The sequence below is a fragment of the Penicillium verhagenii genome (assembly GCF_028828195.1).
Source record: "Penicillium verhagenii strain IBT 33310 chromosome Unknown utg000010l_segment0_segment0, whole genome shotgun sequence".
NCBI lineage: Eukaryota > Fungi > Ascomycota > Eurotiomycetes > Eurotiales > Aspergillaceae > Penicillium > Penicillium verhagenii.
The window spans coordinates 1,173,020-1,200,770 of record NW_026643174.1 but is presented as its reverse complement, the minus strand read 5'-3'; the positions used below and the strand labels follow the sequence as shown (position 1 = coordinate 1,200,770).

The 27,751-nt window shown below is 48.4% G+C and overlaps 7 protein-coding genes across 7 annotated transcripts; 5 read left to right on the top strand and 2 right to left on the bottom strand.

The window, feature by feature from the left end:
* Positions 1-302: 302 nt before the first annotated feature.
* N7466_010306 (bifunctional carbamoylphosphate synthetase/aspartate transcarbamylase) lies at positions 303-7,081 on the bottom strand (the record flags this gene model as incomplete). The annotated part of the gene is made up of 3 exons (XM_057169695.1): positions 303-359; positions 428-6,414; positions 6,472-7,081. 3 exons carry the CDS (start codon positions 7,079-7,081, stop codon positions 303-305), a joined length of 6,654 nt encoding a protein of 2,217 aa, XP_057017086.1.
* Positions 7,082-8,629: 1,548 nt separating this feature from the next.
* On the top strand, positions 8,630-11,978 carry N7466_010305 (ion transporter; the record flags this gene model as incomplete). The annotated part of the gene is made up of 2 exons (XM_057169694.1): positions 8,630-8,903; positions 8,965-11,978. The coding sequence occupies 2 exons, from the start codon at positions 8,630-8,632 to the stop codon at positions 11,976-11,978; spliced, it is 3,288 nt and encodes a 1,095-aa protein (XP_057017085.1).
* A 1,431-nt stretch (positions 11,979-13,409) lies between these two features.
* N7466_010304 (uncharacterized protein) lies at positions 13,410-16,004 on the top strand (the record flags this gene model as incomplete). Its single annotated transcript, XM_057169693.1, has 1 exon — positions 13,410-16,004. The coding sequence occupies one exon, from the start codon at positions 13,410-13,412 to the stop codon at positions 16,002-16,004; it is 2,595 nt and encodes an 864-aa protein (XP_057017084.1).
* A 1,083-nt stretch (positions 16,005-17,087) lies between these two features.
* N7466_010303 (MFS transporter) lies at positions 17,088-18,790 on the top strand (the record flags this gene model as incomplete). The annotated part of the gene is made up of 2 exons (XM_057169692.1): positions 17,088-17,458; positions 17,521-18,790. The coding sequence occupies 2 exons, from the start codon at positions 17,088-17,090 to the stop codon at positions 18,788-18,790; spliced, it is 1,641 nt and encodes a 546-aa protein (XP_057017083.1).
* Positions 18,791-19,990: 1,200 nt separating this feature from the next.
* On the bottom strand, positions 19,991-20,823 carry N7466_010302 (uncharacterized protein; the record flags this gene model as incomplete). Its single annotated transcript, XM_057169691.1, has 4 exons — positions 19,991-20,089; positions 20,143-20,539; positions 20,614-20,699; positions 20,797-20,823. The coding sequence occupies 4 exons, from the start codon at positions 20,821-20,823 to the stop codon at positions 19,991-19,993; spliced, it is 609 nt and encodes a 202-aa protein (XP_057017082.1).
* Positions 20,824-21,650: 827 nt separating this feature from the next.
* On the top strand, positions 21,651-22,451 carry N7466_010301 (SDR family oxidoreductase; the record flags this gene model as incomplete). Its single annotated transcript, XM_057169690.1, has 1 exon — positions 21,651-22,451. The coding sequence occupies one exon, from the start codon at positions 21,651-21,653 to the stop codon at positions 22,449-22,451; it is 801 nt and encodes a 266-aa protein (XP_057017081.1).
* Positions 22,452-25,466: 3,015 nt separating this feature from the next.
* Positions 25,467-26,885, top strand: N7466_010300 (T6SS phospholipase effector Tle1-like catalytic domain-containing protein; the record flags this gene model as incomplete). The annotated part of the gene is made up of 1 exon (XM_057169689.1): positions 25,467-26,885. The coding sequence occupies one exon, from the start codon at positions 25,467-25,469 to the stop codon at positions 26,883-26,885; it is 1,419 nt and encodes a 472-aa protein (XP_057017080.1).
* Between the last annotated feature and the right edge of the window lie 866 nt (positions 26,886-27,751).

Below are 27,751 nucleotides of genomic sequence, written 5' to 3'. Positions count from 1 at the left end.
AAACACACGAAACGCAACACACGACACACACGACACACATAACAAATAACACATAACACATGAAAAAATCATAATATACACATATACATAGCACGGATGCGTGGAATTCATAAGAAAGGGAGATTCGTCTAATCTATACAGCTGTTCTTATACGTATAGGTAGCTGCACACCTACATAGCAAAAGATATCCAGACAGAACAAACACTTTTGAAATCAAAAACAGGAAAAGAAAAACATGTCATGCGTGAGAGAGAAAATCAAAGGCGCTTTTTGTTTGCACATTATTAAAAAAGCCAAAGATTTAAGGGGCCAAAACCAAAGCCAGGAGGGCCATGCGGCAGTACAGGCCATATCTCATCTAGAAAGAAAAAAAAGAAATTAGTCAGGATTCAAAACCAAAGACAAGGGCATGGGGAGTAAACAAACCTGGCGGAAGTAAGCAGCCCGCTGGTCAAAGTCAACCTCCTCGGTGATCTCGGCGTTGCGAGGCAGAGGGTGCATGACAACCATGTGGCTCTTGGCATGCTTGAGAAGAGCGTTGTCAATGACAAAGCTGTCCTTGAGACGCTCGTACTGGGCGAGATCGGAGAAGCGCTCCTTCTGCACACGGGTGGAGTACAGAACGTCAGAGCGGGCCACAATCTCAGGGGTCAGAACATCAGTCTCAAGACGGAGCTGGCCAGAGGCGACAAGCTGCTTGCGAACATCCTCGGGCAAAGCCAACTCCTTGGGGGACACAAGCTGCACCTGGACATCGTAGAAGCGGAGCAGCTTGATCAAGGAGTGGACGGTGCGACCGTACCGGAGGTCACCAGTGAAGGTGATGGTCAGACCGGCGACGGTACCCAACTCCTCACGAATGGTGAAAAGGTCCAGGAAGGCCTGGGTAGGGTGCTCAACGGCACCGTTTCCACCGTTGATGATGGGAACGGGAGAGAACTTGGCGGCAACGTCGGTGCTGGTGGGGCTGGGGTGGCGCAGAACCACGGCGTCACCGTAGCAGCCAAGAGTGCGGATGGTGTCCTGGAGAGACTCACCCTTCTGGGTAGAAGAGTGCTCAGTGGCAATGGAGACGACACGGCCACCCAGGCGCTGCATAGCGGCATCGAAGGAAGCCGAGGTGCGGGTGGAGGGCTCGTAGAAGAGAGTGCACAGAACACGACCCTTCAGAACGTCGAGGACACCCTGGCGCTGAACGCCGAGGCGCATCTCCTGGGCCACGGTGAAGAGCAAGTGAAGGTCCGCGCGAGTGAACTGGTTCACGGACAGCACATGCTTACCGCGGAATTGAGAGCGGGAGAGCATCTCGTTCAGCGGGGAGGTCTGAGAAGAGGGGCCGTAGAGAGGGGCACCAAGCTCGCCAGCGGGGATGGAGGCATCCAGAGCACGGGGGGCACGGCGACCGGGAGTGCCGGAGACGGAGGTGTGACGCTCCAAGGAGCTCTCTGGGCGGACCATGGGAGTGGTAGGCTTCTGGATAGGGGAAGAGGGGATGATGCGGTGGGAGGACATGTCAACACCCTTGCCAGCATCAGCGGTGATCTCGCCATCGAGGCAACAGGTCTTGCCCTGGAAGACAACACGCTGGACAGAGCCGCGCATCACCTTGCCGTTGAAGGGAGACCAAGCCTCGGTGTTCTGGAACACGTAAGGGCGGTCAATCTCGATCTCAAGCGACGAGTCAGCCTGGTCGTGGAGCTCAAAGATCTTCTTCGGGGCCTCGTAAAGACGGGCAGTGATGTCCTCAAGAGTGAGGCGACCCTCAGCCATAGCAGTGAAGAGAAGGGGCAGAGCCTCAGCAAGACCGACAGCAGGGGAAGCATCCTTGCCAGCAAGCTGGAAGGGAATGCTACCGATGGAGAAGACATCGATGGTGCTCATGTGGTCCCAGAGGGCCTTCTGGTCCTCAGCAGAGGGCAGAGAGCTGCACTCAGGGTACTCCTCACGAGAGAGGAAGAGGCAGAAGATGGAAACATCGCAGGTGACCATGAGGCCCTTCTCCTTGCTCAGGGCAATGAGCTGGATGTCCTCCTTGGAGGTGACGCTCATAACGTGAATGTTACGGCTGTGCAGGCTAGCGAGGAGCAGGATCGAAGCCAGATCAGTGCCCTTCGCGTCGGTGATCAAGGGCTTGCTGGAGGGCCAGGAAGCAAAGTGCTTGGTTACGGTAGCCACCTGGTTGATGTTGCCAGAAAGGTGGTTGAAGGGGATGAACAGGGAACCGACATCACCAGTGATGCGGGTGATCTCGTCAGAGTTCGAGGAAGTGGCAGCAACGGAGAAGTTGAAGTCACAGAAAGACTTGCCCTGGGCATTCTGCTGAACGATCTTCAGATCACGAGCGTCGGTGACCGAGCTGTCAACACCGACTGGCATGACACGGACCATGCTGAAACCAGCGGCCATGGAGGCCTTGGTGACAGTCTCGAAGTCCTTGGAACCGGGAGTGGTAAGACCCGGGACAAAGGCAGCGATGTTGATCAGACCGGGCAGAACCACGGTGCGGTGGCTAGTCTGGAAGTCGGAGGTGATGATTTCCAGAGGGAAGTGGCGAGCGATGGCCTCAATCAAGATCTTGGCGTTCTTCACGTTGGTGACCAGAGGAGTCTGGTAGTCAACAGCCATACGACGGGTGCGGTAACCCTTGGACATGTAGTTGGCCGGGCGGCGGTAGCGGTTGCTAGACGGCAAGTTGATGTAGAGATCGATGAGGTTGTTGGACAAGTGCTGAGTCAGAGAGTACTCCGACTTGATGTCCTCCTCCTCACCAGGCAGAACCTCGAGGTACTTGACGGGAACACCGTGCTCCTTGAGGAAGTCGGCGGTACCGGAAGTGGCGAACAAGTTGTACTTGAGGTCGTGAAGCTTCTGGATAGAAGGCAGCATCTCAAGCTTCTCCTTGTACGAACCAATAGAGAACAAGATGTTGCGCTTGGGGAGCTTGAAGCCAGTGGAAAGCAAACCCTTGAGGTAGGCCTCGTACTTGTCGCGACCGAACGAGGCAACCTCACCAGTGGAGGCCATCTCAACACCAAGAACGGGATCAGCGCCAGAGAGACGCGAGAAGGAGAATTGGGGAACCTTGACACCAACGTAGTCCTTGGGGATGTTGACAGGGGGGTACTCAGTGAAGGGAGCACCGATCATGGCCTTGGTAGCCATCTCAATCAGATCCACACCCATGGTCTTGGACACGAATGGGAAAGAACGAGAGGCACGGACGTTGCACTCAATGACCTTGATGTCGTTGTCCTTAGCAATGAACTGAATGTTGTAAGGACCAGTGACGTTCAAAGCGTTACCAATCTTGCGAGTAGCCTCCTCAATGCGACTAATAGTCTCGGCACTCAGATCCTGCGGGGGCAGAATCAGAGTGGCATCACCGGAGTGCACACCAGCGTTCTCAACGTGCTCAGAGATGAAGTGACCGACCATGACACCGTTGCGGGCAACGGCATCCATCTCAATTTCCTTGGCATTCTCAATGTACTTGGTGATGACAACGGGGTGGTCGCGAGAGACATCGGCGGCTTGGTTGAGGTAGTTGGCCAAGTCATCCTCCGAGTAGACAGTGTTCATGGCAGCACCAGAAAGCACGTAGGAGGGACGAACAAGCACAGGGTAGCTGACCTTGTTGCAGAACTCGCGGGCCTCCTCGATGCTAGTCAACTCCTTCCAGGCAGGCTGGTCGACACCAATACGGTCCAACATGCGAGAGAACTTGTAACGGTTCTCGGCGCCGTCAATCATCTCGGGAGAGGTACCGAGGATGTTGACATTGAGACGGTGCAGAGGCAGGGCAATGTTGTTAGGGGTTTGACCTCCCATGGACATGATCACACCGCTGGAAGTCTCTAGCTGGTAGATGTCAAGGACAGTCTCGAGGTTGATGTTCTCAAAGTAGAGGCGATCGGCCTCATCGTAGTCGGTACTGACGGTCTCCGGGTTGTAGTTGACCATGATGGTCTTGTGACCCTGTTCGCGGAGAGTGCGAATGGTGCGAACGGAGCACCAATCGAACTCGACAGATGAACCAATACGGTAGACACCAGAGCCAAGAACCATGATACCGTGATCATCGAACTTCAGATCGTGCTCAGTAGCATTGTAAGTGAGGTAAAGGTAGTTGGTAACAGCAGGGAACTCGGCAGCGACAGTATCGATCTGCTTGACAATAGGAGTAATACCAGCCTCAATACGCATGCGGCGAACAGCCAGCTCGTTAGAGCCGAGGAAGTTAGCAAGCTGAGCATCACAGAAACCAAGTTGCTTAGCCTGGCGGATCATAGGAATAGGGACTGAGGTTGCGTTGAACGCAGACATAGATTTGCCAAAGTCGCTCAGACCCTTCAAGCGGGTCAGGAACCACTTATCAATGTTGGTCAGCTTCCAGATGTCATCGACAGTGTAGCCGGTAGCCATAGCATTAGCAATGGCAAACAGACGCTGGTCGGAGGGAGTCTGGAGCTCGCCCTTGATGGACATAAGGGCATCCTTCTCGTTGAAACCGAGGTTGTGGAAATCAACGGATCGAATAGCCTTCTGGATCGCCTCCTCGAATGTTCGGCCAATGCTCATGACCTCACCAACACTCTTCATAGAGGAGCCCAGCTGGGTCGACACACGGGTGAACTTCTTCAAGTCCCAACGGGGAATCTTGACCACACAGTAATCAAGCGAGGGCTCGAAGCAGGCGCAAGTGGACTGGGTAACGGAGTTCTTGATCTCGTTCAGGGGGATACCGAGACCCAGCTTGGCAGCAATGAAAGCGAGGGGGTAACCGGTGGCCTTGGAGGCCAAAGCAGAAGATCGAGACAAACGAGCGTTGACCTCAATGATACAGTACTGGCGGGAGAAGGGGTTGAGAGCGTACTGAATGTTACATTCACCGACGACACCGAGGTGGCGGATGACATTGACAGCAGTTGTCCGGAGCATGTTGTAGTCCTCATCAGAGAGAGTCTGGGAAGGAGCAACGACAATGGAGTCACCAGTGTGAATACCAAGGGGATCGAAGTTCTCCATGTTGCAGACAGTGATACAGTTGTCCTGAGCATCACGAACAACCTCGTACTCAATTTCCTTCCAGCCCTTCATACTGCGCTCGATCAGCACCTGGGGGCTGACAGCGAGAGCCTTGACACAGAGGTCACGCAGCTGATCCATATCCTCAGCAAAACCACTACCAAGACCACCCAGTGCGTAAGCGGCACGCACAATGACGGGGAAGCCGATGTCCTCAACGACCCTCATGCACTCATCAATAGTCGAGGCAGAGGCAGACTTAGCGCACTTCTCATTGATCGAGTCCATGCTACGAGCGAACAGCTCACGATCCTCAGTGGTAATGATGGTGTCGATGGGAGTACCCAGAACCTTGACACCAAGCTCCTCAAACTCATCCTTGAGCTCGATACCGACCGAGAGAGCAGTCTGACCACCAAAGGTGACGTAAATGGCATCGGGGCGCTCGTGCTTGATGACCTTGCGGACAAAGTCGGCATTGACGGGCAGGAAGTACACCTTGTCAGCCAGACCCTTGGAGGTCTGAATGGTGGCAATGTTGGGGTTGATCAGGATGGTGTAGATTCCCTCTTCCTTCAAGGCCTTGATGGCCTGACTGCCAGAGTAATCGAACTCACCAGCCTGACCAATGCTCAGACCACCACTACCGAGGACCAGAACCTTCTTGACCGAGACGCGAGGAGCGGCCTTACGGTTGTCTTCAATGAGACCACCGGGGAACTCAACAGGCTTGGTGAGGGCATCGGCGGAGGCAATGGAGTTCTGAATGCTCTGGATGAAGACATCGAACAGGTACTCAGTATCACGGGGACCAGGAGTGCTTTCCGGGTGGAACTGGACACTGAAGAAGGGACGGCTGGTGTGGCGGATACCCTCGTTACTGCCATCGTTGGCGTTGACGAACAGCTCCTCCCAACCATCCTGAAGACTGGAGGCATCAACGGCGTAACCGTGGTTCTGAGAGGTGATGTGGCACTTGCCGGAGATCATGCTTGTGCAGGGAATGTTGTGACCGCGGTTACCGAACTTCATCTTGGTGGTAGTAGCACCGACTGAGCGGGCAATCAGCTGGTGACCCAGACAGATACCGAAAACGGGTGTGCGGGCATCCTTCAAGGTCTTGGACAGGTTGGCGATGGTAGTAGTCAGGGTCGCAGGGTCACCGGGACCGTTGGAGACGAACAGACCGTCGTAATCCTTACCCGCCAGGGTGGGGAAGTCGTAATCCCAAGGCACGACCATGACTTCAACGCCACGGGAGAGCAAGCAGCGCAGCTGGTTGTACTTCATACCGACATCCAAGCACAGAACGCGGACAGTGCGGCCCGAGGGGTGCTTGAGAGCGACATTGGCAGGGGGTGTGTACAGGCGAGGCTCACGGATGGAAACTATGGGTAATCGTTAGAAAAAGAAATTATTCGAGAAACTTTTGCTTTTCAACTCACCCTCGGCGACAAGGTTAGTGGCATTGGGGTCCACCCATTCGATTTCCTCAAAGTGTGTGTTCCAGTTGGTAGCATCAACGGCAGCAGCGACAGCCTTAGCATCGCCAGCGTTCTGCAAACGCAGACGACCCAGCATGCTACCAGAGTGACGAAGGCGCTTGGTCAGGGCACGAGTGTCGACACCGTGGATGGCAGGAACACCCTGCTCCTTGAGCCAGTCACCCAAAGAAGACTTGGCCAAGAAGTGAGAGTAGTCCTCACCGGCGTAGGATGCCACCACCAACGCCGCAACGTGAATCTGATTTGACTCGAAGTACTTGGGCAGGCTTTGGAGCACCTCATCCATCTCCTCCCGGTCAGGCACACCGTAGTTTCCGACAAGTGGGAAGGTGATGACCAGGATCTGACCGCGGTATGAGGGATCGGTAACCGATTCAGGGTATCCAACCATACCGGTCTGGAAGACCAATTCACCAGACACACTCTTTTCCGCACCAAAGTTGTAACCCTGGTACACGGTACCATCCGCCAGCTCAAGGGCCATGAGACGGTCACTGCCACCCCGGACGGGGATGGAGGCCGGGGCAATCAAAGCACTGGTAGCAGCCATTGTGAATAGCTTTGTTCCTTTTTGGTATTTTCAGGTTCTAATCCGCCCGATTGCGGACTCGGTCTGACCGATTCCTTGGGAGGAAAGCGGACTAGGATAACTGAATTGGAGGGGAAAATTGAGTGAGGTCCTCTCGGGGACGAATCTGAGCGAGGGCAGGTCACTCTAGCACAGCATTCGCCAGAAGAACCTTTGATTCGTCCTAATCCCGTTGGTGTTTGTGGGAGGGAAGGTTGGTCAAAAGGGTAAGAGGGGAGTAATTTGTGCAGCAGCTACAATGCGCTGAGATATGAAAAAAGAGGAAAATTGAGGGCTGTGGCAGAAAATTTTCATTTTCGACGAGACCCACCGGTTTCGGTCCGCCATGGTAGGTGACCGCCCTAAGAGTTTTTTTTTTTTTTTTTTTCTCCAGGCTTCTCATAGTGGATCTTGTCACTGCAAAAAAAAAAAAAAAAAAAAAAAGTGGGAACCGTTCAAGAACCGAGATATCTAGAGAATGGCATATTAGAAGATTATATGTATATAATCAGAGAATTTAGAACTACAAGTACATCAATTATGTTCCCTACTGGCATCTATCTGATATGCTAGTCAACGAGATTAAAGTCGCCCATGCAGAGTGTTGCAGGCGGTCAGTCCTGATAAGCACGATAAGTAACGGTGGGAGGATGCACTCCATACAGCGGTTCCGTTGCCCTATGATCTTCCAAGTTCATACTGTACAGTACTATCCTCCCCCCCAACAAAAGAAAATTGAGAGAACCAATCACCAGGATAAAGATTATCCTGATGGTTTCACTACCTGTGATGAAAAGTTTGATCATTATTTAAAACCTGGTTATACCTAGCTCCTAGAATGTGCGGTCAGGTGTACCCGGGGAATCTGCGCTATGACGTAGAAGTTCCCTTTTTAAGATCTGCCGAAGCTCGGGTGTTATTAAAAGCACGCCCCCAGTGTCGCTAAGAGGACGCCTCGATCAATCTTTCTGAGAGCTGCATACGCAGTAGAAATGGTACTTTTGTGTACCTTGTACCTGTGACAGAACCTTGGGAAATAGACTAATTATTTCTAACACATTAGAGCCTAATTTACAACAATTACAGCATAACTAAGAGAACTTGTAGGCAATTTTCCTTACTTTGTCACCGTTTTACGTTGTTACTGCCAAGCATCGTCATAATCTCCGAAATACAAATACCACACCATACCCCATCCGGTAAGTTGGGGCGTCCCAATACCAGATGAAGACGTCTGGTTAAACAACCACAAGCTTGGACTCACAAAGATGTTGGATCTCATTAATCGCGCGCCATTAGTTAGTGTTGACTTTGTACATAAAAATTTAAGTTTTCCTAGATGTGGGATTTGTGATCCCAGTTCATATCTTATTCACTCACTGATTTCCACCCTTTCTTCTCTCTTTACTTGTTTCTCCGATTTACCTCCTAGCCGTATTTCTTCGGAATTACCATGCACTAAACAACAAACACCGACAAACACCCTTCAACGGTCATGCATGGTACTCGGCCCATGTGACGATCCTCAACATGTTGGCCTCCCTACTTCGCCCGAGAGCACGCCGCGGGCAGATTGACCAGTCTCAATTTTCTTCCCCCTTTGCGGTGACAGACAATTTACCATGGTTCGGATCAGGCGCGCGACGCGGTCCTCGGCATACGCGTGGGGCAGACTCCAGTGATGACGAGCCAGAGCTCGAGGACATTGACGAAAATGGACACTGGGAGGAGGATGAGGGGGAAGAGGACGATGTGCCTATGGAGTCAACTCCCTTGCTTCCAATCTTCTCGTCCTCGCATTTGGGTAAGATGTTTGGTCAAGCGCGACAGAGAGGGATCATCTAGCTAAACCGCAACTCACATAGATGCACTCCCTGTCTACGACATCACCCATGCTATTCGTCCCTTAATCGCCTCACGATGCGAGACCACCTTGACCTGGGACCAACTCCGGTCTCCCCAGGTGTCGCAGTTTCTCGTCAAGCCTATTCAGCAACAGATAATGTCCGAACACTTTTCGCGAGCCACCCTCTATGCCCTCATGGCCAATTGTTTGCAATTCGAGAAGGAGATACACGTGAATCCAGGGAACAGCGGAGCAAGCCAGACTCGCGCGATGGTCAGTGAGCTGCTCGCGATTAAGCTACTGAGGGAATACACAACTCGCGAATTGATTGATGCACTGTCGTATGACTTTTATCCTCTTCAGGGCCAGGACTCAGCCATGGCATGGACTGGTGGCCCTCAAGGAAAGGTCACGGGTACCGCTCGGATCTCTTGTTTGGAGGTGGCAATTCGTGCGCAAGCAAAACGCTTCCTGGCGCACCCAGTAGTGGTGCAACAATTGGAGGCCATCTGGGCAGGAACAATCGTCTTTCACTCTGCCGCCGATCATCTGCATCGCCCTTTGAATCGATCATCGCCAGGGAATTATGACTATGGGGCAACCGCCGATCGAGATGGAAACCCGGTTCCAACTGGAAATACCACCTTTCGTCGCTCGGTGACGCTGTACAACCCCCGAAATGCATCGCTATTCAAACTTTCGCGGTTACGTGTGCCTCGATACCGGCAATTTCTATCTACAATTTCCTTCGCAGTTCTCCTGGGACTTTTCTTAGCTGTTCTTGAACAGCGCAGTGGGCGCATCACATCTTTGGAGATTGTATTTTGGTTTTGGAGTGCGGGATTCATGCTCGACGAGATCGTTGGTTTTAACGAGCAGGGCTTCAGCCTTTATCTGATGAGCTTCTGGAATATTTTTGATCTAGGTATTCTGTTGCTCTTGTTTTGTTACTATTGTCTGCGTGTCTATGGTGCATTTTTGACCTATCCACGGAGCAATCAGATAGCCGATCAGGCATACGATATTCTGGCGGCTACCTCCGTCCTCCTCTTCCCGCGTCTATTCTCGATCCTCGATCACTACCGTTATTTCTCGCAACTATTAGTTGCATTCCGAATCATGGCGTCTGATCTGATCGCTGTCTTTGTTCTCATTGTGATTGCGTGTAGCGGCTTTTTCGTCGCCTTCTTGTCTTTTGGAAATGACAACTCTCCAAAGAGCGTCGCATATGGTCTGTTCCAACTAGTCATGGGATTTACACCGACTGCGTGGGCCATGTGGGAGGAATACAATTTCCTCGGCAGGACCATTCTGACAATCTTCCTCTTCATTTGTCACTTCGTGATCGTCACCATCTTGGTTTCTGTCCTGTCGAACAGCTTCATGCGAATTGTGAACAACGCGAATTCTGAACATCAATTCTTATTCGCTGTTAACACGATATCTATGGTTAAGTCAGATGCGCTGTTTAGCTACGTTGCCCCGACCAACGTTATCGCTTGGCTTGTCACGCCCTTCCGATACCTGATACCTTTCCGCCAATATATTAAACTCAACCGAACCATCATCAAAGTCACGCACTTGCCAATACTCTTTACTATCTGTCTTTACGAAAAGACAATTCTGAGTGCCCGTGTGATGGAGCCGATGGACCTTGTGGACACATCGCGTCAAGAACCATTAGCTCAGACCCGACCCAGTCGATTCCAAGCCTTTAGCACGAGGCCACCAAGATTGATGCGGGAACCATCGGTAGCTACATATCATAAAGACCAGGCACTGGAAGAGGTCTTCCGGCAGCAAAGCAGCGTCGAACGAACTCGAGACAGACCGGTCAGCATGCGCAAACACCAAACTAATAATGTCATCAAGGATTGGATGCAGGAGGTTGGTTCCGGCCCAGCGCACACCCCAGATGAGCAAGACTCGGTGATCATGGAGCAACTTGAGATGCCGCTGCGGCGACCTCCGTACCCGATGCGGAAGTCTACGGGAGCCCATGGGCGCAATTTTACAGACACTACTCGATCTCTGGCTGCTTCCAATCCTGAAGAGCGAGTCAGTCATATTGACAACCCGTCATTCTATCCTCAGCAGAGGGATTCATCCTCACCCATGCAAACCCGCCTACTTTCTCAGCATACTGACATGGAAGGTGATGATGAGCTCGACAGTGATGATGGCTCCCAGGAAGAGCATTCAGAAAAGGGCTCAGTCACTGACGGCGCTCACCCGGTCGGTAGCACGGAGAAGACTACCCCCAAATTCTACAGCTCCCGGCCATCCACTGCTAGAATCGCATCTCGAAGAGAGAGTCCGGTCCGCCGTCCTAGACACACCCGTAACATCTCAGGGGCCACCATGCTGTACAACCCTGTTGATTCCCCAAATGAAGAAACCGAAGGGCGAACAACGCCCCCACGGACCCGCAAAGACTCTTCGGATGAAGATCACCCACCTGGCCTGTCAACGTCCGCGAATGTCGGCACTGTGAGACGACATGCACTCAATGCAGTCCTCTCACGCAATCCCTCTCTCGGCTTCAGCCACATGTCCGTCCCCGAAATCGAAGGATTATACCTATCTGATCGCCCGCTCTCACGACGTCCGCCACGGTCGTTGCTGTTTGACCTCGGATCCGATCTGGGTGATAACAAGGCGGTGGCCGGTGGCTTTGGGGGCGCAATCCCATCCAGCTTCAACACCCAAATGGCGCTCGCTACCGGAAATCTTCGCCGGGACGGACCCAGCCAAAGTCAAGATATGCTCAGCAAATTGGTTCTTGCCCGCATGAACAACATTGAAGAGGGATTCCGAGAGGTTATCAAAGAGGTAAAAGATCTTCGACGGACGGAATCCAGTCGTAGCGGTAGTCGCAGCCGACCGGACGAGTCCCGTCCTGCTACGCGTGAGAAAAAGAAGCGAGAGAAGAAAGATACAAAAAAGCCAAGGCCACAATCTGATGGTAGTGGCCGAGGTCGAGGTCGTGATGGACAACAGTCTACAGAGACTGACACCCAGCCTTCCGCCTAATGTCCAAGTACTCAGGTGGCTCACTGCCCCGAGCAAGTCTTGTAGATTAATCCATGTGGGTATTACTCCCATTGTACATGAATCGGGCGGGACTTTTGTCTTCAAATGTTTTGGATGCATGGCGCACTGTCTCTTATACTTGATACCACTCTATTGAACTGCACTTGAAATTTCTAGATTGTCCACGTACGCAATACGGTGCTTCTAGGGCCTTTTCCATTCTTTATTTCTTGATGCACAATCAATTGATGTGAACATTTTTTGATTATTCAATGTTTCTGGTCGGGTGGGATATACCCGGATTTTGGGCCTGGAGCCCGTGCTGTTTTCCCATGCACACTTGTCTGATCGTAACATCCTCCCCGGAAAGCCTCCATCTCTTCATTTGTAGTCAAAACAGTTCCTCGCTGTGGGGCCATAAGGCGGAACATAAGATATGTGCCTCCAATTACACCGAAGACACTCATGAGAGCGATGGAGCTCGACCTTGACACCACCGTAGGTAAACCGTCAGTATGGGTATCCATGGATTTGATGCACATTGGTGTATGTATTGATCCTGAGGGGCAAGACTGACTTCATGGGCTTGCGACCTTGTGGCAGAGATCCTGAGCTTACTGCCATGATCAGGAGAAGAGGCTGGATGGAAAACAATCAATTCAAAGTTGGATAAGATCTGTAAATATCTTGCACATGTGCATTTCCATTGAAGAAGAATGATCGGGATATGCTTAGCAGTGCTTTTGTAAAGAATTTATTACTTTTTATATTTTTTTGTGGGATGACATGACCATGAACACATTTGTTGATCGGCGGAATATAAATGCTATTGACCTTAGTAAGACTTCAATGTTATAAACCATGGTTCAACCAGATTTATCAAGGTCGAGTTCCAACTTTCTCTCTGTGATTCTGACTAAGTATAAACTGTGAGACTTTCCGATATAATCCATGTATCATATAAAATTCACAGTACTGTTGAGTAGACAAAACAGCTTCCAGTATTCAACTTGGCTTGGTTCTATTTGCCCCACCCTTAAGTGGATACTGTAATTATAGTACGTGGAGTAGTTGGAAAGTGTCATCCATGGATGTCTTTCACCAAATAAAACAAGCCAACTTTATTCTTTCAGTGTTTACTGTGAACAGTCTAACAGCTCAAGTGCTCGCTTTGTGACTCACTGTGCCACCCTTACCTGTGTGGCGCAACTGTGCTGTGATTGGCTTGTTTTTAAGGCAACACTGTTGGCTTGAGCCTCATTACTCCGCCCCTCTTCCAATTCCAACCAAGTTCCACCATCCATGATCAGCTTACCGCTTCTCTTCATATATCTCTTACCTATTGCATCTCGTTCTATTTACATCTATTCTCCTTGGCTCACCTCTAGTGAGATTCATCTTGGTGAAATTCACCTGGAATGACAGTTCACCATGGCGTCGTCCACTTCACCTAGAGTCCTCGAGACTGCACCACGTCAGTCGTCAGAGCTACCAACAGCGGCGTCTCTGGGGAGCCCTTACATCCCATTTCAACAGAAATCCATTCCAAATTTCTCCTTAGAAATTCCGCTCCTTCTCTTCCATGATGCAGACACCCTGCTTTACATCGACCCCCCACCCGAGGACGGGCCGAAGAACTTAGCATCAACACCAACCATTCCTCTTCGTGTACACAGCGAGAAATTTTTGAAAATAGGCTCGGCATACTTTGAAAAACTTTTTACACTACGAAATCAAAAACGGGTTCGCAAGCAGCGGGGATTCGCTGATAAATTACCCATGGGCATCAAGTATGTGGTGGACTTGACACCGGCAATCCACGAAGAAGATGCCATTATTGCTTTGACGGAGGTATCCTGCCCCATGGCAATTCGGAAATGGGCTTCATTGAAGGAAAAATGGAAGCTTCCAGAGTCTTGCGTTGGAGGTGAGGATGAATATCAAATCCTGGAGCACCTAGCTCCAGCCATGCTGGCTGAGCCTCTAGTGGTCAGTGATGGCAGTGAAGAAATACAGGAAGAAGACTTGGATGAACAGGAAACTGGAATATTCACGCGCATGTCTGCGCGAGAAATGGTTCTTCGAAATGGGCTACCCGTGGAGTACTCCGCAGCCCGTCATCGCCAGGGCATTGAATATGTCCTACACGTCCTCGAAGGACTGAGCATCACTCTCGATACGCCTTGCAAGCTATGGACCTTCTTTGCTGTTGCCAAGCTGTTCAATGTGGCTACCCTCCCAGTCATCAGCGGGTACATCATTTCATGGTTTTACGAGGCAAATAACACGCGTTTGATTGAAATCCACCCCGAGGTCGCCTATCGGGTAGGACTTGGAATAAAATCTAGTGAGCTTTGTCGCCATGCATTTATGGGCTTGGTCAGCGATGAAGCACTTCTATACCTGATACGGTCGGCAAACTTGACGCCTCTGAAAATGTACAAACAGAAGTTCGAAAAATCTCCGATCAATGACAATCTTGATGATAACGAGGTGCAACGAATCGAGTACGCTAGCAAGGCTTTCATGGACACAATCATCAAACACTTCCTTCACTTGGCCGGGGAGGAAATGCCTTGGATTGAAGATAGTAGTATCCCGGAAGTCACAAAATTAACCCAGCATGCTCGAATTTATCCGGAAGATGCCGAAGATGTGAAATCTGTGATCGATATCCTGAAAGAAAGCGTTAGAGCTTCAATTTACTCAAAACTTTCAATCTCTGCGGATCCCATGCGCTGTGCCTATTCAAAGTCGAACAGCCAAGGACACAGATTTTCCCACCCTCGCGCATTCGAACCACAGGATTTTCTGGTTAGATTGATGGGAAGGAGTTTCTGGACCGAACTTATAAGCTCGAGAGTGTCTCTTACGCTTGATCTGATACAAGCATCACGGACAAATCATGACATAGACATGCACCGTTCTATTGCCGACATTGGGTGTGGCTTGCTTGCATTTCAAGGTCAAGAGAATGCTCAAATCCGGATGATTGCAAGACACACATTGGATGAAAAAATCAGAGGATTCAATGAAATGGCTGTGCGTCGAGCCGAGGAACAGCATGATATGTTGAACCAGGAATTGAAGACGCGGTCTAATCGATGGAATCTTACTATCAATTTGCGCCGCAGAACTCCACGGGTTAATGAACCAGTCGATTCATCTTCGAATCATGTTTCTTCTACCACCAAAGATATGAAACACTCCCCATCCATGGAAACAACACTTCCAGAAAGGCCAAAAGAAAAAACGAATCCTTTTATTTCACAGCAGCCATCACAGAGACCTTCCTTCCCTGTCGACCTTTCACAGTATGATGCAAGTTACTCTCAACCTGATATGAGCAATCGCGCCAATGACTATTACGACTACAAACATTTTGATGAAGAAGCTTTCACAATGGCGGCCACCGCATACATTAGCAGATATAGCCGTGCAATTTTAAACACATCCGAGCGAACCCCTTTCCAACACCACTTCGCGAGTATTATAACCTGCCTGACTGACAATGAATATCGGTACCTACCTCTCTGGGCCGGCGGTGATGACGACGAAACGGGAGGTGTGTTCACCGATCAAGATATTCCCATCATGACAGGCGGCGGATTCTCAGCCCCGGGCCCCGCAGTTCATACAGGAAGCGTTGCATCCACCAATGACTCCTTCAGTGAGATCAACCCGAGCGATTCCCAGAGTACTGTGCAGGGTGCCTCCCATCACGCAACCCACTCCCATGTCTCAGACATTGCGTCGATGGAATCGTACGATGAGCTTGAAGATCTAGGCTCTGTTGAAAACCTCCACCAACAGCATTCATCAGAGACAATGCAAGCTAATCCTGATTACGGATATGCCATCTCGTCTGTGAAATCGGACGACGAAGATTACGATGCTTACAGCGCGGGGGGCAGCACTGTGGTTATGGGCTCGCCTCATCTATCTGGGTTTTCTGATGACGATATGGATATAGATCTGGCAGAAAATGACGAAGATGAGTTTGATATGGTGGAAGATGTTCATTGATTTATTTAAGGGGCGAATACTTTGCTTTGGCAGTCTTGGGTGGTCACTTTAAACTTGTAAGGGCAAACGGAAATTGGAATGAATAGCCTTTTGTGCACGTTTTCAACGATACAGCTAATAGCTCGATATACGCGCAGTAGTAATTGTACTGTTAACTTGTCGCGTTTGGAACCTTTAACCGGCACTCCGAATTCGATATACTCGGTATTCCGATAAGCTTAATTCCGCCCATAAGTCCGAATGTTTGGCCCACACCACTCCGCGGAATCCCGCGGAGACCCCACCATCATCCGTAGTCGGGCACATAACCTTACTGTATCCGTACAGCTTGTTGATGGTTTCCTTGAAAGCATTCTGCACGATGTAAGGGGGTGCCCGACTTTGGCTTGTTTTCCCACTTCGAATGAACCCTTCCTTTCTAATTGATTTAATTTCTCTCTTTCCACCTTATTCTACTGTTCTTTTTGTTTGGGAAAAAAAATTGGAAAAGTTTAGCTTCGCCGTGCAAGAGCTGTTCGCCGAGACTACGTATACACTCCACAGCTTTGAGGATTAAGCCTATCATGGCTCAACAATCCAATGGGAACCTTGGAAGTTCCCTGCCATGTACATAGACAATAGGTATGTGGGGTCCACGAGTGTCACATAACGGATAATCCCATATAGGCTCGTTCTTAGACTGTATTATAGTGAATATACGTGCCCATTAACTTGATCTCCATCCCGGGTAGGGCGGCACATCCTGTGAGAATTGATGGAGACCAAGGTTCAAAGATACAGTACATACAGAGAAAAAAAACCGCCGATTGCTGTACTTTTTGCCGAAAAAACCGGTTCCCCACGATGCGATCGATCTTTGACTCGATTTAGGTATTGCCAAGAATACTGAGCTATGCCAGTAGGCGGGATATCTGTAGTTCAAATGTTGGACTCGTACCCCATTTTCTATTTTTTATTACTTCGGGTTCATCCATATGTCGCGCTCAATCCAAGGTTAAATTTTGTTTTTTCCAAGATTTCCATCTATCATTCTTCCGATCTTTGGAATTGAAACAGAGATATACACTGTCACCTGCACGCATTATGGTGAAAGAACCGCAGAAAAATGACAAGTGTAGCACTTTAAGCGATATCTCTGAATCATCCAATGACAATCATGCTACACTTGATGCCAGGAATGAAACATTGGAAAGAAAGTCGCTCAGCGTCTCGGGCTCTTTGCAAGATTTACAGGGAGCTCACCCGATCATGTCTTGCGTTCGGAGTCAGGTTCCTGGTCAAGAGAGGCATATTGCACTTCCATTTTTGCATGTGAAAACCGGTGATGACATGATAGTTGATTTTGATGGCCCGGAAGATCCCTATCAACCAATGAACTGGCGCTTTTCGAAGAAACTTGTGACCACTATTCTCTATGGGTTTACAGCCATGGGCGCTCCCTGGGCCAGTTCAATGTAAGAAATATGGCTTGACATACAAATCAAATCATCTTCGAATGCTAACCAGCCTTACCCAGCTATTCTACCGGTCAGACGCAAGTCAGCGAGGAATTTCATGTTTCGACGGAAGTCTCGACTCTCGGAACTTCACTACTTTTGTTCGGCTTGGGACTGGGTCCTCTAGTCTGGGCGCCCCTCTCGGAAGTCTATGGGCGAAAGCCAGCTGTTCTTGCACCCTATTTCCTCGCTGCTGTCTTTTCCTTTGCCACTGCCACAGCCAAAGATGTACAAACCATCATGTTAACCCGCTTCTTTGCCGGTTTCTTTGGATCCGCCCCTGTGACGAACACAGGTGGAGTCCTTGGTGATATTTGGCCCCCCGAGCAGCGTGGGGCGGCATTGGTTGCATATTCCATAGCAGTCTTTGGCGGACCTGTGTTGGGTCCTATTGTGGGCGGTGCAATCTCGGAAAGCTATCTCGGCTGGCGATGGACAGAGTATATCACCGGTATTTTGATGATGATTTGCCTTATCTTGGACCTGGTGTTTATTGATGAAACCTACCCACCCATCCTATTGACCCGCAAGGCGCGGCGTTTACGCCTCGAAACAGGGAACTGGGCACTTCATGCCCGCCACGAGGAGTGGAATGCGAGTTATAGAGATTTCGGAAAGAAGTATCTGATACGCCCGTTTCAACTTCTAGCAACCCCAATATGCTTTTTGGTTGCGCTTTACGCGTCTTTTGTTTACGCTATTCTATACCTGAGTCTAGCTGCATTTCCAATCGTTTTCCAAGAAATTCGTGGCTGGAATCAGGTTGTGGGTGCTCTTCCCTTTATCTCCTACTTCATTGGGATCATGATAGGTGCCTTGGTCAATCTGTCTAATCAAAAGTTCTACGTGAAACGCATGAAAGAAAACAACAACCGACCTGTTCCGGAAGCCCGTCTACCGCCAATGATGCTAGGATCTGTTTGCTTTGCAGGAGGGCTGTTCATGTTTGGTTGGACCAGCCCTGCGCACATTCATTGGATAGCTCCGAATATTGGTGCCGTTCTGATGGGTATTGGGATTTTGACTATCCTTCAACCAGCTTTGAATTATCTTATTGATACGTTTCACTCGACGGCTGCTAGTGCCGTTGCTGCAAGTACTTTCCTGCGCTCTATCTTTGCCGGTTCTTTCCCACTGTTCACTGATGCCATGTTTCATAACCTGGGTGTCCCTTGGGCAGCGAGCGTCTTGGGATTTATTTCTGTCGCCCTCCTCCCCATTCCATACTTGTTCTACATTTATGGAAGGAGACTGAGAGCAAGGGGTAAGTATTCCAAGGATTCAACCTGACCTTGGAGTCTCCGGTTTTAGATGAGCTCTAGGGCTGATGAGAGGCGATTAAAAAGCCCGTGGACAAAAGCAAACACTTGATCAATTGGTTTCAATTTGGGACTAGTTGAAATACTACATGGATGCACATGTGCATGTACATATATACCGGATAAATTATAACGTCTGCCACATTTTTGATTTCGTTTTCTGTTTTAGTGCTCACCCCTTAGTTAATGCAGTCCATCCTCCTACTACTTGTCCATCCATCCATCCAGTCCATCCAGCCCTCTACTACTTGGGAACCTGGGTTTTTTTGCAGCACCTGATTGGCCGAGAGCCTGAAAATGGGTCTGGGGTGTTTGATTGGCCATGTGGAAGAGTGGGCCTTGGTCACATGACTAAATAAACAATCTTGGTATCCACGGACCACGTGATCGGAAGAGTCAGTTGATTCTAATGGTCATGTGATTAAAGTGATTACGTCATTAGAGCAGGAAGAGAATTGATGTTTGTCTTGTTTGTTTGTTCTTCAGATCAGATGAACGCCGGGCTCATAACTGTCACTGGTCAGGATTTGAGATAACAAGGATCCTGGGGCCTTGGTCGGGGGTGTACGTCACTAAGCGGATATAGTGATATGTACGCTCAGAGGAGGATCACATATGATATCAGACACAAGGAACAAACAAGAACACTGTGACGACGCAAGCAAGAAAACAATAAGATTGTTCTAAGGTCCTAACTGGAAGGAAAACACAGACAGAGGAGAAAAAGAAAAGAAGAAGAGAAGGAGACAGGGAGGAGTTAACACCTGAATACCTTAAGGTTTGACGACAGGAACTAAGCTTAAACCTAACCCTAACCTTCTCAGCCCGACAAAGGGAACCTTGAGAAAACCTTCTCAACGAACAGAGACTGTCAACGCGTGACACTCGCAGTGGTGTCGACGTGTGACAAACACGAGGAGAAGGAATCGAATCGAGTCCTTCAATCTTACAATCTTACCGTACAATGTACATTGCACATAATACACCCCTAAATTCCAACAGATATGTTTAAGGCCTTTGCTATAAGCGTGAATTGAGAAACTTGCCGGGATTATACCGCTCTTCCGTTGTGTTTATAAACTTCCTTCAAAGTTAGATACAGAGAGAATGGGCTCCGGTTAAATTCTTTTGGACTTTGAATTTCTTTATAGCTGCCACGAATTTGAACAGTCTATGTTTGAACCTTAGAAACAGCTCCCCAAAAATCCTTGCCCTGATTCTCGGCAATCTCAAGCTCCAAAGAAGTTGGTTGACGACTACCATCCGCACCCTGTGAAGCGACGTTAGGATTGCGAACACAATAAATGAACAGAAGGGACTCACTGCAAAAGTGCCAGCCCCCCATGGGGATCCACCATGGATTTCTTCAAGGTTTGCTAGCAGTGGGAACACATTCTTATATCCCAAGGGAACGTAGATAAATCCATGATGGGCCAGAGTGCTCATAGAGGAGAGAGCAGTTGACTCCTGCCCTCCGCCTTGAGTACCAGTTGAAATAAAAAGCCCAGCGTATTTTCCCCAGTAGCCACCCGAGGCCCAGATAGAACCAGTTCTATCCCAGAATGCCTTCCACTGAGCAGGGAAGTTGCCGTAGCGGGTTGGAATGCCAAATAGAACTGCATCGTACTCAAGTAGTTTGTGGACATCGATTTTCGGGTAAGAAGACTTTGGCGGGGCGTGCATTTTTTTGAGAATGTCCTCCGAAAGAGTCTCTTCGATCCTACGCAGAAATTTAGCCGGGTTCTTATGACCTGTGCCCCAAGACCACGGAATCTCTGCCGCTGACGGACGTACTGGTAAATATCGGCGTTACCGCCAGCCCCGATAATGCCTTTCAGCTCAGCCTCGGCCAGCTTCTGAATATGGCCATAGAGCGAATACTTGAAAGTGTTAGAAAAATTCTGTTCAACGGAACAAATTCAAAAACCGAGAGAGAGGTTCATCTTTGCTGGGTGTCGAGATAAAAATAAAACTTACAAAGACAATTGCGACGCGGGGAGCCATGATGGATAGTCCTAGAGTGGTTGTGTATAGATATTTCCTTTTTGTTATCCCAGCCCGATCCCTCAAGTACTGGTTTTAGTTACGTACTTATAGAAGCCAATTTGACCCACCGTCATACCTACTAGTAGCACATCTTCTCCGATTAAGGTTCGAAGGAAACGAGCTCCGTATCCACTGGACCACCTCGAACCACTTTTCTACTTTTCTAGCTACAGTAATTCATCCCAGCGTTTAGATAGATTCAGAATATCCCGCATATAAAACTTCCTGTCTCCAGGTTTACCAAATCTTTCTATTTCCATAATTAAGCACCAATATAGATCTTGGGCCAAGTCTTCGCGTCATCTATTCTTCTTTCTTCTGAACTTTAATGCCTTGTATATCTGGTGAACCCCCCTACTAGCAGTTTAAGGTCTTCCATAAGATCAGTTTTTAATTGTGATTGGAATAAATAATAGGTTTGTGGATAATATGACGATATAGATCGAAAAGTCTAATATGTAATGATGTATCACGGATATGTCACGAATGGCGTTTAACATGTATGTATGCACCACATATGGAAGATGAATGAACATTTGAACCATGGATCCTTCAAATGTTTTTGTTTTTTTCCCCCAATATGGGAATGACGCCAACAGCGCAGATTACGAGTACTTGAGTGAACGCCACCCGTTATTTTGCATACATGCTGTGTACGATATTTTGATAAATAAATAGATCGTCGTACCTTGGTCCTTGGAATATTCTTACCATTGTTCGTTCTATTTCATACATTTTTGATACATACGTCGTTCATTCTTCTTCAACATATTTTCTTACTAAAGATGCCTCAGCCAGTCCCAAAGCCAGACAGCCTAAAGGACCTTCTCAGCCTGAAAGGCAAAGTCGTCGTGGTTACAGGAGCCTCTGGTCCCCGGGGCATGGGGATCGAGGCTGCTCGTGGTTGTGCCGAGATGGGTGCCAACGTTGCGATCACGTACGCCTCACGTCCCCAAGGCGGCGAGGAGAACGCAAAGGAACTCGCTAAGGCGTATGGTGTGAAATCAAAGGCATATAAATGCAACGTCGGAAGCTACGAAAGTGTCGAGAAACTCGTGCAAGACGTGCTCGCAGAATTTGGTCAAATTGACGCCTTCATCGCCAATGCCGGCCGCACTGCCAACAGCGGCATCCTAGACGGCACAGTCGAGGACTGGAACGAAGTCATCCAAACCGATCTTACGGGTACTTTTCACTGCGCAAAGGCTGTTGGAGCATACTATAGAAAGCGCGGCAAGGGCAGCCTCGTTATCACGTCGAGCATGTCTGGTCATATTGCCAACTATCCACAAGAGCAGACCTCATACAATGTTGCGAAAGCGGGTTGTATCCATTTGACAAAATCACTTGCAAACGAGTGGCGCGACTTTGCTCGTGTCAATAGCATCTCCCCGGGCTACATCGACACCGGTCTATCTGATTTTGTAGACAAGAAGATTCAAGACTTGTGGATGTCAATGATTCCAATGGGTCGGAATGGAAACTCAAAGGAGTTGAAAGGTGCTTATGTGTATCTGTGCAGTGATGCTAGCTCATACATGACGGGTAATGATCTTCTAATTGACGGCGGATATTGTGTCCGATAGTGTATGTACACGGTACTCCCGGTTTTGATATTTGACGTTTATTGCCTTGAAAACTTTTCTAAGACAGCCTAGTATACTGCGGAACTACTGAAAGAACCCGGTACGGAAGAGATAGAATGTAATGAATTATGGATGGAAGATCGAATGTGGGTCAGATAATAGATTCGGTAACGGATGCTTGTCGAAGAGAAGTTCAGGTCCCAGGAATCAGGATAACAAGAAGAACCAACAAGAACCGGCAATCCTGCCCAGATTCGCCGGCTTCATCCAGTCCTCAACAGCGGCAACACTACTAGTAGTCTAGTACCCATCGTATCGTACTCATGAGTCATGACGTAACTAAAATATTTCTAAACTTTTCTTTTTGTAAATTTTGCGTAGGAAACTCGCATTTACTCATCAGGGAATATCATGCCTTCCAAGGAGGCACAACAAAATAAATGATTCCATGTCCAATGGACGCAGTCAATGGTCCGACCTAGGATTATGATCAGTTCTCGGTTCAGGTCACTGGTCAGACGTAGTACTACTAGTAAGTCAGCAGCTTACCCAATGAATCCAGTGATAGCTTGGAAATGTGGTGGCCACATAGGCGCCAAAGCACCGAGCCGGATTGACCGCTGCAATTAGAAGAAGATAAGTATTCTGCCCAGGTGCCATATGCGATTGATGATACTTACATGCTCCAGAGTAGCCAGCTCTTGTATACGCAGACCCCCAACTCACACCAAACAAGACCAGTCCTATCAAGAAAGGAGACAAAGAAGGGCTGCAAACCTGACTCTGTCTAGGATCAAGACCGACACCGAATGATAGAAATATTAGAAGGAGACAGAAGGTGAACTCCAGCAGAAAAGCTTCATCTAAGGGTACAATATTTGTGTCAATGTAACAGCCCCCCACTGTGAAATTTCGAGAACCATAAGCCGAGCGGAGTATAAAGCCCGAAAGAGCACCCCCAAGCGTTTGGCCAAGGATATAAATGACCATTCGAGGAAGGGATATAAGGCGAGCGAAGAATGTGCCCAGCGTGATTGTGGGATTTAGATGACTCCCACTGACATTGGAGAAGGAGAAAACAAATAGTGTCAGGAATATCCAGTTACTCAAGGCTCCGAATAACGGGCCCAGGAATGTGCTTGTTGAGAACACCCCCGCCTCTCCAGTTGGAGACACAATGGCCGCGCTTGGTCGTATAGACATCCATGCAGTAACAAAGGCCAGCAGCATTGTTCCTAGACCCGACAAGTATCATCAGTACATCATACCGGCACATCAAGCTGGGGGTTGGGTAACCGTGGGTCTCTCTTACCAACACACTCAAGAAGTCCAAGCCTCCAAAGGTCAACATTGAGAAATCCCTTAAAGCTGAATCCTTCTCGGAGTGTCATTAAAGGTGCCGCGTCGGGCATCCTCTCTAATAATGATTCATTTTCGGGGTCACTGCGATCAACAACCACTCTTTGATTGCCGCCAAGTGTTCCCGCAAAGGGATGAACCTTAGGATGTGCTGGCATGGCCCTGCATGGGGTGGCCATGCTGCTATCTTCGTCAGCAGACGACGCTGATATATTCATCTGTTGAATTCGCGAAGACATCTCTGACCCTTGCAATTTGGTCGTAAGGAGTGTCGCGAAAAGAGATGGGGTGCGAATTATCCGAAACGCTAACTTAAAGCGGGAATTCAAGGTATGTGCTGACATGCCTTTGTGTTTGAGAAATTCATCAATCGCCAAGGCCCAAGAGAAAGACCAACCCGGTTCGTTTCAGACTTCAGTTCATCGTTCGGTTCTTACTACTTAGGTGTAGTCTTGTGATTCTCCTCTTTTTCCAGAAGGCGACTTCTTTTTCGTCATGGTTCGGCAAAGTGGGTTATTTGAAGAGACACGAGGAACGAGTCTAGTACGTTACTGTACGTACGAGGAGGAGGGCGAGAACGCAATGCAATGGCATTGTGTGCTGCAAAGAAGGAAAGAAGGAAGAAGAGGAAGAGAAGAAGAGAACAAGCTATCTACAGGAGTAACAGGACTCAGGAGATGGAGTGAGAGTAAGGTCACATGACCAAACATTATTTATGGCTTCGACGCTTCGTAATAGTAGTTAGTATCCAGGAATCTAGGGTAGATTTAAAGCAAACGTGTTTTCTCATCGTCCTAGGTTCGTAAGATAAAATAGGCCAATCTAGTTAATCCGGTTAAGACAAGAGATACTACCTCTATAGGTTTATCTGCGTCGCTCACCAATTTGATAAGACGCCCAGTTCGTCACATTTGCAACCTTCTAGATTATAAAAGATTCTGTAAATTATACGGTGGGAATAGCGTTGAATTTGAAGATGGTCATAAAGTATTGTAATGAGCTCTACTACCTTTTGCCTCTCAAAAAGATTACCCTTCTGCTAGCTGAATTTGGACTGGGCCTCTGTAGATTATCGGCCGCTTAAATCAAACCCAAATTACCCGACCATAATAAGTGTAATGCTGAACTCGGCTGCAGATCGACGCCAACCGTGGATAATCTTTTTCGATGATAACACCACTTTCCAAAGCTTAAAACGAATCGAAAGTAGGCAAACGGAATAAATAACCGAGTCCCCTTCGTACTATTTCCTATTTTGTAGAAGAATTTCGAATTACTTCGTACCGAGAAATTGAAGTCCAATTCACGACATGAATGAAGCCGCGGACTCGAGGCAAATTGTTCTATGTTTTGACGGCACAGGATACGAGTTTCGTGGAGATGACACCGATAGTAATGTACTCAAAATATATCGCGTATGTGGTCTTAAGATGAACCTGGGAACTAAACATTATTACTTCATGATCCATATTAATGTGAATATAGATGCTTGATCGACATGACAAAAACCATTTGCATTATTATCAACCTGGAATTGGGATTAATACTGGCTTCATTTTTCTTTCTCACGAAGGAAAGGCCAATCCCAACCCCATCAATAGTTGGTATACAAGAGCAAAAGACGCCGCTTTTGGATCTACTTTTAAGGAACATGTCATGGCTGGTTATAAATATCTCATGAGCTGTTACACCCCCGGAGACCGAATCTACTTCATTGGCTTTAGTCGAGGCGCATATGTTGCGCGCCTGCTTGCTGAAATGCTGGACCACGTTGGTTTATTAGAGGCAGGAAACGAAGGGAAAGTCCGCTTCCTCTGGTCTGTCTTTTCTGACTGGGGACAATGCAATTATAGCAGGAAAGCTAGCCAGAAAGAGAAAGATGATGTTTTCCAATACATGAAGGCATTTCGAGAGACATTCTGTCGCCCAGTACCGCAAATCGACTTTCTGGGTTTATTTGACACTGTCAACAGCATACCGCACTTCGAGACGAATCGCAACAGATTCTTATATCCCTATTCTACGAGAACCACTGCCAAAATTATCCGCCATGCAGTTAGTATCGACGAGCATCGCGCTAAGTTTCGACAAGATTTGTTAGCAAATTCAAATCCGGTTTCCGCTCGACCAGCTCGCGGCCTTCGGGCCCGACGTACACACTCCGCTCGTCGTCAAGACAGCTTTGTCGAGCAAGATCATACGTCTACAGACCGTAAGCCCAATTTGAACGATACTTCTCAGCAGAGCATTTCCATGCAAGATAGGTTTTATCGGCCCTTATCTTGTTCCCATCGGCAATCAACTGCTGAAGAAGAGCCTTCGTGGCCAGAATTAATGGTCGAGGCCAGCTCCTGTGGAGACTACAGAGATAAAGGCCAGAGCATTGAAGAAGTATGGTTTCCTGGATGTCACGCAGATATCGGGGGTGGTTTGAGATTCACCAAAAAAGAAGATTGGGCACTAAGCCATGTTCCATTAGTATGGATGGTTACTGAAGCACAACGGGCGGGGCTCCATTTCGATCCCAAAAAGCTGAAACAATTCTGGTGCTTGGATGAGTCAATTGATGGTAACGTTCAACAATATGCCAGGAATCGAGCTACCCGCGATAAAAAAACAGAAAATAGCGACAAGACAAATGAAAGATCTGAATTTGAATACGCGCTCTGGAAGGCAAGCACGGATGGTGAGATACATGATGCCCTGCGGTATGATCATGGTGACAAATGGTTTGTTGTTCTCTCCTGGAAGATGGTTGAGTACCTTCCGCTTCGGAGAATGCTTTTACAAAAGGACCAATCCTGGAGACCAATTCGATGGCCTCTGCCTCTTGGGGAAACGCGCGATATTCCCGAAGATGCCAAAATTCATGTTTCTGCTCTTCGGCGCTTAAGAGTCAATTCGACATATCAGCCGAAGAATTTGGTTCGCGGGGGAAGAGGAAGACAAAGAAAAGAGAAACATTCCGATGTAGACCAGAAGGCCGAGGAGTGGGAAGTGCACGCTCATCGTGGCTGCCCAGTTCGCGAATCATATCGTCGCGGCAAATTGAAGACGATATTCGACGATCTATGAAGAAAAAGTCTGTTAAAATTTGGCTGCCATCAATATATTTCATAATTGAAATACTCACACCGAAAATGATTCTTTTTAAATATGCCTATTTTTACTATACAATGCACATTTTCTAAAAAGCCTTTATTTTGAGAACTTAGTAAGTTGGTTGTGGAAAGAGAGAAGGAAGAAAGAACGGGAGACGCAGCCTGCTATCTAGAATAAACAGCCTGCAGGGAAGCACATACTATGCCGAGGACAAGCGGCATGATCATTATTCATGTGATACCAAGAAGCCTACCCGAAAAGGCAAGTATTTGACTTGGAGTCTTATCTATTCATATGGTCAAGTACTTCTGGAACCTGTTGAGACTGATAGCAGTAGCGACCTGTAGATCCAAAAGCGAAATTTCTCTATTCTTGGAATCAGTGGCATAAAGAATATTGAAGGTTTCGCGTGCTATCGTTCATGGGAATGGCGGAAATAATTGATGGTTTCAGTTTCAAGATCGTAGAGTTGAACTCTTTGCGTATCGTTAGGAGGCCTCGCGGAGGTGGTAGATACGGTGCCGATTTTGTGAATAGAAATGGAATGGTCGGAGTCTTTTAGGGGACAATAAGACGTCAACTGGTGTAGAGAAGAGTGCGGTCAACATTGAAGCGTTTTAACATCATATACATCGAATGTTGCAGAGACCAGCAGAGAGCCTAGATGTTCATAGCAGCTGTGTATGGAGCTAGTTGAACTTCTTTGAGTGTCGCCTCATATGCCATTCATCTGCTAAAGATTGGGGCCTTGCCCTGCTACAGTCCCCTCGGGCTCCGGGTAAGGACGCGGACGATTTCGGCACAGCACGTTTGACTTATACATATGATTGTCAATAAGT